The following is a 10,942-nucleotide window of genomic DNA, read 5'->3' on the forward strand; positions in this document are numbered from 1 at the left end:
GATGCCGTATTTTCTATGATAGGAGAAGATGGAAAGGAATTTTGCATTTGGTGATACAGCCGAACTATCGTTCTTCACAATAGCTTCGCTGGTTTTGTTGACACCTCCGAGGGTCGCCCATCGCAGGTAAGCCGATTAGGAGACTGAGATACATCCCCAGATGCCGACAATTGCTGCTTTAAAGACACGCCATGGGTGTGCTCCGTTCGTCGATAGAACCCCATATTTCAGTTTGAATATATGCATATACTGGGCGATTTGTCCTGGATTTCAATTGATGTTAATCAATCCAACCACTGAAAACAGGACTCACAGGACTTTCACTTACTCAGGTCTTTTCTAAAGAGTATCCTCGTGCTTATTAGCCTCAACCATATTATGAGCCTCAACCCATGGTACGTGTCCATAATGGCCACATCTAGTTTCAGAGTGGTTGTTGTGGAGGATGTTGCTCGATCATCGCCGAGCATTTGTTGTCGTTCGTCGACCATTATCCCATGGGTGAAGAAATTGACAGCGTCGATCAGCTTGTCATTGGAATGTTTCTCTGTTATGATATACGTAGAAAACATGACTTTGCGTATGCGTATCTGATTCGCTGATCCTCCAGCCAGTCTGGAATTTCAGATATCTTGAGACCAGTGCTTTTAGCAATATGCTTGATGTTTTCATTTTCTTTGTTGTATCCTCATCGTCACCCCAGCCCCAGCTATTTGAATATACATGCGACGTTTCCGACTCTAAATTCGTCCAGCTTCTGTTGCCTTTGTCCCTGTTTCCATAATTAAGAGTACCTGGAGATGTCTAGACTGGATCATAACAAAACCATAGCTGCACGCATACTGATGATCTAGTATGGTAGTATACACAGAGACAACATGAAGCCTGTCAAAACGAAATTAGAATTATTTGTGTGGTTGATATAGGCATATTTATCCGAAGAGATAAGAAGAAGAAGAGGAGGAGGAGGAAGAAGAAGAGGGAGAGGAGTGAGGGGGAAATCAGGGTGTTTATAGCTGGCAAAGAAGGAAGGAACTAGGCTAGATCAAATAACTGGTTCGTTGTCGGCGACTTCTTTCCTTGTGGCACCTTCTTCGTTTGCCCCGGGCACCCTTCACCGTTCCCAATCGAGTACCGTGTTGACTGTATTGCAAGAAGCGAGATGGATAGGAAGGACTTGAGAGAGGCAGTTTTGAAAAGAAGCAAAGTTAGTGAAGACGTAAACATGTCCAAGAAAGGAGTGGGTTGCCTAATCTGGACCATAGTTGTGAGGCCTGCCTTCTGGAACGACTGCCTAAACCATACATCGATTTGCCGTTATATAAACAGTCTTACTCCCTTTTCTTCTTAATTTTATTCTCTCCCTGACATAGCTCTCAAAAGTGTAGTATCTGTTCTTGTCAACACGCGGACTATGATGAGCATCGCCTAACCCAGAAGATGATTTGACAGGTTGGCTGACTGCTCAGCAGACTTTGACCACCTGGGTAGCCATCAAAACTCTCTGGAAGGAAATCTGAGTCCAATATGCTGACTTAATCTTTGTTGTTGCATACCAATTTACTTAACGGTTGTTTAGTTGCGGTGAAATAGCCTACCTAGGTAGGCAGCAATATGATAGGATTTGTACCCTGTATTAAATAGGTATTAGTACTGAGCAATCTTCTGTTCTTTGACGGACGATGTTTCACATTGTTCCTCTATATTGATTCGTTGCACCAAAGAGTCTATACTAGCGATCACCCGTAGCTGAACGATTCGGCCAATCGGGATGCCTCGTATTCTAGGCTTCCATGCCCCTTGTCGAAGCAATTTCTTAGATAATGTTGGATATGTAAAGAGCCTCTCGGTCATTGTGTTCATCATCCTTCCTTCTCCCATTCAACTCAACAAACGACCAACTCCAAAAAAAAACCTACAAAATGCGTCTCTCCGAATCAGTCTTCTTCAGCCTATTCGGCATCATCTTCGGCGCTGTCTTTACAGGCTTCGGCATCAACTGTATCGTCCGCCCCGACCATGCTCTAAGCTTCTTCTACTTTGAGGACCTACGCGTCCCCGGTGATCAGCAACTGGTCGACTACCTGATGATCGTCTACGGCGCGCGTGACATCTTCATGGGCATTGCGCTATGGATCACGCTGTTTTTCGGATCACGAAAGGCCTTGGGAGGAACGATGATTGCCTGTGGTGCGATTGCGATTGTCGATGGCGCTGTGTGCAAGATGCATGGGTTCGGCGAGTGGGATCATTGGGGGTATTCGCCTATGCTTGTGGTTACTGGGTTGGTGACTATGGGTGTTCTGGATTGGTAATCCTGCCGCAAGAAGGCGACATATCGATGTGGTCAACCTGCCGAGTTGTCATGTCGAGGTGTTGAGACGTTGTCAAGGAAGATGGATATGGAAATGAAGAGGTCCGATATCAACAAAGAGATGGTGTACAGTAAGACCTTAATAGTGCTAGCGCTAAAAGACAGCCCGATCTCGGCGCTATTCTCCAATGCCGACAGCCAATCAGAGTCAATGTAAATTCAATCAAAAACTAAAGCAATAAATTTGCTGGGGTAAATTCTCTTTCTCTTCTTCTCTTCTCCGCGCGTGGAGAAGTTGGACCAAATAGTTTAGACATTGTTGGTTTAGTAATCTGTCTATACAAAAACAAGTTACTTCTATCTCGCTGTACATAAGGCAATTTGACCAGGATTGCCCGTGAGTCACGATGGTGAGGCAGTTGGTCTGGCAGCGGGCAGTGGCCGCTCGCAGGGTACGTCAATGACTCTATCACCCTTGAGAATTCCTCGTCCAACCTGTACAGGTATCATGTCTTAATTCGAGACGAACCCTCGCCACAGCTGCGTCCAGCTCTCGCATGCCCCCATACCCCAAGATCCTCCGCAACCTCGAAGAAGTCCGTCGCGTCCTCGGCTCTCAGCGCGCACTCACCCTCGCGGAAAAGATCCTATATTCTCATTTGGACAATGTGGAAGATTCGCTACTTTCCAACACCAACAATGGCCGTGATATCCGTGGCCAAGCGAACCTCAAACTCAAGCCGGACCGCGTTGCCATGCAAGACGCTTCCGCTCAAATGGCTCTACTACAATTCATGTCCTGCGGACTACCGTCTACCGCTGTCCCGGCCAGTATCCACTGTGACCATATGATTGTCGGAGAACGAGGTGCAGAGACCGATTTACCTGCCTCGATTCAGGGCAACAAGGAAGTCTTTGATTTCTTGGAGTCAGCTGCTAAGCGCTACGGAATTGAGTTTTGGCCACCTGGTGCTGGTATTATTCACCAGAACGTGTTGGAAAATTACTCAGCCCCCGGTTTGATGATGCTGGGTACCGATAGTCACACCCCTAATGCTGGAGGTTTGGGTGCTATTGCGATTGGCGTTGGTGGTGCTGATGCCGTTGATGCTCTGGTCGATGCACCCTGGGAATTGAAAGCTCCCAAGATTCTCGGAGTTCGCTTAGAAGGTCAATTGAGTGGATGGACTTCTCCCAAGGATATTATTCTGCACCTTGCTGGTAAACTTACCGTTCGTGGTGGCACCGGTTTCGTTATTGAATATCACGGCCCTGGTGTCGATACTCTCAGTTGTACTGGAATGGCTACGATCTGTAACATGGGCGCTGAAGTCGGTGCTACAACATCGCTCTTCCCCTTCTCACCCAACCATGTACCTTATCTTGAATCCACCAACCGTGCCGCTGTCGCCGCCGCTGCAGCAGAAATTGCCGCTGCGGGATCTCAGTCTTTGCTGAGAGCCGATAGCAAAGCCGAGTACGACCAGTTGATCACTATTAACCTGTCCACTCTCGAACCCCATATAAATGGCCCATTCACTCCAGATCTGTCCGTCCCTCTTTCCAAGTTCGCCGAAACTGTCAAAGAGAACAAATGGCCCGAGACATTCGGTGCCGGACTTATTGGAAGCTGCACGAACAGCTCTTATGAGGATATGACTCGTGCCGAGGACCTTGTCAAGCAGGCGTCCGCAGCTGGCTTGAAGCCCAAAGCCGATTTCTTCATTACTCCTGGTAGCGAGCAGATCCGCGCTACTCTCGAACGTGACCAGACATTGTCTACCTTCTCTGCTGCTGGTGGCACCGTCTTAGCCAATGCCTGCGGTCCTTGCATTGGACAATGGAAGCGTACCGACGGAGTTCAAAAGGGCGAGGACAACGCCATCTTGACTTCTTACAACCGTAACTTCCCAGGTCGTAACGATGGTAACCGACGAACCATGAACTTCTTGGCCTCGCCTGATATTGTTACCGCAATGAGCTATTCGGGAAGCACTACATTCAACCCTTTAACCGACGCGATTCCTACACCTGACGGTGGCTCATTCCGTTTCCAGCCTCCCGTTGGTTCTAGTTTGCCTAGCGCCGGGTTCGAGGAAGGTAACCCTGCTTTCATGCCTAGTGCTGCTGTGCCCGATCCTTCCGTCGAAGTTGTCGTTTCCCCTACTTCGGAGCGATTGGCTATTTTGGAGCCTTTTGCACCTTTCCCTGAACGCGAGCTCGCAGGTCTCAAGGTTCTTTACAAGGTTAAGGGCCAATGTACTACAGATACCATTTCTGCTGCTGGACCTTGGCTTAAGTACAAGGGACATCTCCCTAACATCTCCGCAAACACACTCATTGGCGCTGTGAATGCTGAAACAGGAGAAACAAATGTCGCTTACGACGAAGCTGGAAAACAACACTCTATTCCTGAGCTGGCTGAACAATGGAAATCGCAGGGCAGTGAATGGCTCGTTGTTGCCGAAGACAACTACGGCGAGGGAAGCGCGCGTGAACACGCCGCTCTTCAGCCCCGTTACCTCGGCGGACGCATCATTGTCGCCAAGAGCTTTGCTCGCATCCACGAGACCAACTTGAAGAAACAGGGTGTCGTCCCGCTTACATTCGCTGACCGCGCAGACTACGACCGCATCAGTGCATGCGATCAAGTCGACACTGTGGGATTGTATGATTTGTTGAAGGCCGGTGGTCAGGGCGAGGTGAGCCTCAAAGTGACCAAGCACAAGACAGGAGAAACATTCACTGTGCCGGTCAAGCATACGCTCAGTAAGAATCAGTGTGGATTTATTCTTGCTGGAAGTGCATTGAACTTGTTGGCCAAGAGGGGGCAATGATCGTTGACCATTTCTATATAAAAAGCGTTTCTGTATGTTACACTGATGGTGTTTGGCGGGCCAATTGATTATATACCAGTGATTATCATCTTCATCCATATCTTTTTTTCAGCAATATACGTACTGAATTGTATACAAACAGCCCCACATTTGGTGTTGACTTTCAGCCCCATATCTTTGTCCGATCTCCAAAGCATGTGGGGAGACATCCCTGCCTGCATCTCCAACTGCAACCCTCACCAGGACCCCGCATTCATTTGTCATCTTAAGAAGAAAGCAAGATGTATATAGCTCATGCTCTCATCAAACTCACCTTCTATCACCCGCCAACCACTTAATTGCCTGCTTGATGTCAAAATGCCAGAAACAATTCGCCCCGCTTTCGCCAACCGCGACGAGCCCCGAATCGCATACGGCGTCCCCTTCCCCGAAGCAACCGCCTCCCAAGCCGCAACCTACTTCCACGCATCAAAAGTATACGTGATTTGCTCTGGCTCCCTGTCACGAAATACTGATGCCTTGGAACGACTCAAAACTGCCTTGGGCGACAAGTTTGCGGGTGTCCGGATTGGAATGAAGCCGCATACGCTGTGGTCTGAGGTTGTGGAGATTATCAATGATGCGAAAAGTGTGGGTGCGGATTTGTTGGTTACGCTTGGAGCGGGCAGTTTGACGGATGCTGCGAAGATTGTTTCTTTCGTACGTCCCCCATCCAATCAGACTTACAAGAAGATGGTGCTGACGGTGATGTAGGCCCTAGCAAACGACGTCACAACCTTCGACGGCCTCTACGCCCTAACCACAAACGTGAGCAAAGACGTCAAACAACCCGCCGAAAAGGACAGCACAATCAAAGCCTCTGTCATCCCCATAATCAGTATTCCGACCTCCTTGTCAGCGGGCGAATACTCCGATTTCGCAGGCGGCACAAACGACAAGACGCACCGAAAACATAGCTTCCAGAAACCCCTCCGCGGCCCTCGGCTTATAATTCTCGATCCAGAGTTGACTGCTACAACGCCGGATTCTATTTGGTTGAGTACAGGGATCAGGGCAGTAGACCATTGTGTCGAAACACTCTGCTCGACTGTGGCGTATGACGAAACGGATGAATTGGCCCAAAAGGCGTTGGGTATGCTGGTGCCCGGATTATTGAGGAGTAAGCATGACAAGAAGGATTTCGAGGCGAGGTTGGATTGTCAGTTGGGATCTGTTGATGCGATGGCGGCGTGTACGCATCCAGAGAGGGTGGTGGAGTTGGGTGCTAGTCATGGGATTGGTCATCAGGTAACCTCTTTCCCTTTTTACGTTGTCAAAAATTGAGTGGAAGCTGATATGTGTAGCTCGGCCCTCTTGGTGTCGGCCACGGAGAGACAAGCTGCATTTTGCTACCATCGGTGTGCAAATATAACGCCCTCAAAGGCGCCAATAACGCTCGACAAGCGCGCGTGCTCAAATTTCTGCTCGAACAACCCACAGTCCAGGACGTTGTCAAGAAATACAATATCAACACCGAAACAGCTGATCTGGGCGATGTTCTAGACGGTATCATCCGCGAACTAGGCATGCCGCGCTCCCTCAAAGATGTAGGCGTCGGCCGTGATCAACTCGACAAATTGGCCGAGCATTCGCTAGAGGATCGATGGTGCAAGACCAATCCCGTGCCGTTAGAGCGAAAAGAGCAGGTTTTGGAGATTTTGGAGATGGTTGTTGGCGCATAGTGCGTAAGCACGAAAATTATGATTATAGAATCCTATGTTCTCATTTCTGTCCATACACATAGATATATACATATACGTATCAGTCCTAGGTAGAAGCCTTGATATACCAAGCAACCGTATCCTTCAGCGTCAAAGTTTCCGGCTCCCCAATAGCATCATTATCTCTCTTCTCATACAGCGTCCCACCCTCGGCCCAAATACGTCGCAACGTAAACACAGCCGCATCAGGACGACCGTCCTTCCAAGCATTCTTTTCGAATTCCTTCAGCGCATCCAGAGAGACTTCTTGAACGGTCCAGCCGCCACCTACTTGACGCTCAAACTCGGCTTGAATTTCGGCCGGAGTTGCAGTGTACGAGTTGACTTTGAGAGCTTTGTTGAATGTTGCGGGGCCTGGGTGGCGGAGGGCCGCGAGGACGAGGTCGCCGGTACTGTACTTGTCAGGATCAATTGCGCGTAAGAAATGGACGGACGGGGGGACGAACTCCTTCATAGTCGTGAAACTAATCTTATTATCCTTCTCCAATAAATTCGCCTTCTTAGACTTCACGTCCCATCCACCCGTATACTCCGAGTCGCCCTTGAGAAACATCTCCGGATACGGACCCGTCACAACATACGTATATTTCAGACCACTGTTCTTGATTTCTTCATCTTCTTCGATGTATGCTCTGACTTTCAGTTTGCCTTGGTGTGTGGGCTCGCCGGCTGATGAAGGACCGTATTTGATATCTGTGCCATATTCGGAGGGAAATATCCATTTCACAGATGACCCGGAAGAGGCGGCGAGTTTGATGAGTGGGATTTGGGGGAGGATAGCACCTCGGCCTAGGGCGAAGATAATTGTGTCGATTCCTTCAAAAAAGTCAACTCAATGCTAAAATCGAACCTGCGGGTGAGAGACGGGGGTACCCTTGTAAGCATTCAAAACATCCTCCTCATTACCAATATCGCCAACAATGATCTCGACATTCTTGGGTTTGAGTTCTTCGTTAATGAACTTCTCCTTTTCGCTGCCTGCGGCGGGCGCAGAAGTCAGGATTGCGACGCGATCAAAGTCTCCTCGCGCAGAGACGATGGATCGAGTGATAAAGCGGCCGATGTTTCCTGTGGCTCCGATGAGGAGGATATTGCGCGGTTTGAAGTCTGCCATTCTCTTTCTGATTGACGTTCTGTTTGCTTAAATTTCATGTAGTTAGAGGAGAAAGAAAATAAGAAAGGCGAAATAATGATGTTTTAAACTGAAGATAAAAATTGCTATTCCCCCCTCAATCACCTCATCTTCCCCTCGCCCCGCAGCTAATTAGCACTGATTATCAATCGGACAAGAGTCCGATATTATAAAAAGACATTACTAATCCATCTTGTTGTGTACTTAATTTAATGTGAGGATGATGTGAATCATGTTTCACAGTTCGTATCTCCAATATAGATGAGCATGTAAACATTCAACTAGAAATGTATAGACGAAAAGGTGAAATATGATTGGTCAATTATCAGTTTACTAGAAAGTTTGGTCTTGACGTGAAGACATGAAACGGTAAGCCATTGGGCCTCTGGCTCAGTCAAATAGTGGTTACATATGTATATTATCAATCAATTGCTAAACATTAAAGGACAATGCACGTAAATCCTGTATTTCGCACCTAAGGTGTATGGGTACCAAGTGCCTGGAGCGGCCTAAACCGACATCGAATTAGGGTTTACTCGGAGAAGCCCTCGATCTTCGACAACAAATTTGAAGAACTATCCATCATTTTTACACTGGTTAAAGCTTTATTATCAGTGGTTAAACTGCCATATTTAATCCCCAGATGATCACCAAATTTAACCCGACTGTCAAATCGAAAAACCATAAACCAGCCTTGTGGAGCCGTGCCGTGATCTTTAGGTGCAACCATGTTCCACCTTGACTTTGACAGTATGCGATCTCTAGGCGATCAAATAAGAGACTGAGCCATGAACAGACGACGTGTACTTCTAATCGGTAAACCCGACCCGAGCATTTAATTGGTCTCAAGCATAATTTTGAAAGGAATGACCGAAAACCGATGACCGAAATATTTCCGCATCCGGAAAGTCTTACTATAATTGGACAACCAGACTTTCGACCTCGAATTCTCGATCATCACTCGTGGAATCAAGTCAGCAGAATACAGTCCATTTACTCAATTCGGCCACTTCACTCATGGGTGCGTTTGAAGAGTGGCTTTCTTTTCCGTCTGGATACAGCATGCTGTACGAGGGAGGCTGACGTTCTTGAAAGTTTATCGAAGAGAAGGCTTAGCTAGGCCCTGGGCAAACTCGGACTTTGCTCAGAAAAAAGTTTACAAAGGCCTCTTCTGTTTATCTGTGCATTTTTGCACAAAGTTTGATCAAAAGAAGACCATTGAGCAGTCTCACTGGACCGTCCCTTTTCAAGGTGGCATCCGTACCTCCACCAGTCGACACCCTTGAACCTCAACCTTTTGCCACGAGTAGATATCACCTTCCTTTCTGGTTATTTCGGTCCCGAGTTAACATCGATTTCAATTGCTGCCAAGCATTTGTAGCATACATAGGTAAGTATATATACTTTCTTGGACTTTTCATTCTCTATCTTAAAGTCGTTAATATCAGCCATTACCCTGCCGTCGGTCTTTCAATTGATTGCCAAAAAACTAACAGACCATCAACATAGCCACTGCTCAGAATTTCGATGCGTGGATTCAGTAGTAGCTCATCACTGGGCTCTACTCCTCATCTCTTCTCAAATGCGTTGCTAGCTTTCATTCCTTTCCATTAGTCATGGAATCTACAAATGATCCCAGTCAACAGCAGCAACACGGGATCAATATACACCAAACCGATAGTCTAATTGGTCTATGGGTACTATTTTGCATTTCAAGCGTGGTCATGATACTCCGACTTATCTCCCAGTGCGGAATTTTGCGGATCGTTCGAGCGGATGATATTTTGATGATTATAGCATGGGTTCGTATACTCTTCCATCCTCAGTAACAGACTGCTAATTTTTTTGGTGCAGATCCTTCAAGCAGTGAAAATAATCACCTCCACAATTGCCATCTACTGGGGCCTCGGCCGGCACGACTGGGAACTCTCCAGTAAACACGCATTTCAGAACGCCATGAGGTTCGAAATGTTTTCCATGATCTTCGGCACTCTATGCGGAATCTTCGGTCGAGTAGCGTTCGCAGTCTTCTTGCTGTACTTCATTCAACGAGTTTCTCGCCTCCGGACATATCTAGTCTGGGCCATAATTGTGTTGCAGGTGGTGATCAATGTGTTATTTTTGGCTATTGTTCTGGCACAATGTGCGCCGTCAGTGACTGGGTCCTGGGATTCGGGATCGTGTCGGACGTCGGAGTCGGTGTTGGTGATTGAATATTTGCAGGGTGGTAGGTCACCTCCCTTCTAGAATTGGGCAGGTATAGAGCTGATTTTTGTAGCCATCAATGCGGCATCAGATATTTGCCTCACTATCCTCGCGGTGGGCTTAGTCCTGCAGATACGTGCTCCGGGATATATTAAGGCAGGTCTTGGTGTCCTGATTTCTCTCAGCTTAATGTGAGTTCTTTTACCTTTAATCAGCATATTTCATGAACTGACTCAATAGCGCCACTGTTGCTGAAATCGTCGATGCCGTCGAAGGTAGCCAAACCAGACAGGAAGGCTCTGATCTTGCATGTGAGTATACTGGAGCACTACGTATTCGGTCCGTTGCTGACTCGAGTCATAGATCGTCTCAATAGTTGGAATTACTGGTATGCGTAAGTGCCACATGGATATCCCGGCTTTTTCTCCTTACTAAAATTGAAATAGGATTGAGAATACCGTTATCATAGTTACAGCATCATTGCCTAAGATCCGCCCTGTGGTCTTGGTGACCTACCAACTTCTCAGAAAGTCTCGAATATGGAAGAAATTTATTTCCATTTGTCGATTCAGGTGTTTTACAACCAATCATAATAGAAAGGCGACAACGACTCGTCTATCTTCTATCCACGGCCGTCATATCCTAGTGGCAGACGACCATGAAGAATCTATGCACCATCAACTCAACGCAAAGC

The 10,942-nt window shown here is 47.4% G+C and overlaps 4 protein-coding genes across 4 annotated transcripts; 3 read left to right on the top strand and 1 right to left on the bottom strand.

Moving 5' to 3' along the window:
• Positions 1 to 1,922: 1,922 nt before the first annotated feature.
• On the top strand, positions 1,923 to 2,315 carry BHQ10_000183 (uncharacterized protein; the record flags this gene model as incomplete). The annotated part of the gene is made up of 1 exon (XM_040873909.1): positions 1,923 to 2,315. The coding sequence occupies one exon, from the start codon at positions 1,923 to 1,925 to the stop codon at positions 2,313 to 2,315; it is 393 nt and encodes a 130-aa protein (XP_040728688.1).
• A 406-nt stretch (positions 2,316 to 2,721) lies between these two features.
• BHQ10_000184 (uncharacterized protein) lies at positions 2,722 to 6,872 on the top strand (the record flags this gene model as incomplete). The annotated part of the gene is made up of 5 exons (XM_040873920.1): positions 2,722 to 2,766; positions 2,818 to 5,083; positions 5,516 to 5,850; positions 5,905 to 6,438; positions 6,495 to 6,872. The coding sequence occupies 5 exons, from the start codon at positions 2,722 to 2,724 to the stop codon at positions 6,870 to 6,872; spliced, it is 3,558 nt and encodes a 1,185-aa protein (XP_040728689.1).
• An 85-nt stretch (positions 6,873 to 6,957) lies between these two features.
• On the bottom strand, positions 6,958 to 8,025 carry BHQ10_000185 (uncharacterized protein; the record flags this gene model as incomplete). The annotated part of the gene is made up of 2 exons (XM_040873931.1): positions 6,958 to 7,727; positions 7,785 to 8,025. The coding sequence occupies 2 exons, from the start codon at positions 8,023 to 8,025 to the stop codon at positions 6,958 to 6,960; spliced, it is 1,011 nt and encodes a 336-aa protein (XP_040728690.1).
• Positions 8,026 to 9,659: 1,634 nt separating this feature from the next.
• On the top strand, positions 9,660 to 10,646 carry BHQ10_000186 (uncharacterized protein; the record flags this gene model as incomplete). Its single annotated transcript, XM_040873942.1, has 6 exons — positions 9,660 to 9,740; positions 9,792 to 9,845; positions 9,898 to 10,270; positions 10,322 to 10,439; positions 10,489 to 10,559; positions 10,612 to 10,646. The coding sequence occupies 6 exons, from the start codon at positions 9,660 to 9,662 to the stop codon at positions 10,644 to 10,646; spliced, it is 732 nt and encodes a 243-aa protein (XP_040728691.1).
• Between the last annotated feature and the right edge of the window lie 296 nt (positions 10,647 to 10,942).

This window comes from Talaromyces amestolkiae (genome assembly GCF_001896365.1).
Source record: "Talaromyces amestolkiae strain CIB chromosome Unknown scaffold1.1, whole genome shotgun sequence".
Lineage (NCBI taxonomy): Eukaryota > Fungi > Ascomycota > Eurotiomycetes > Eurotiales > Trichocomaceae > Talaromyces > Talaromyces amestolkiae.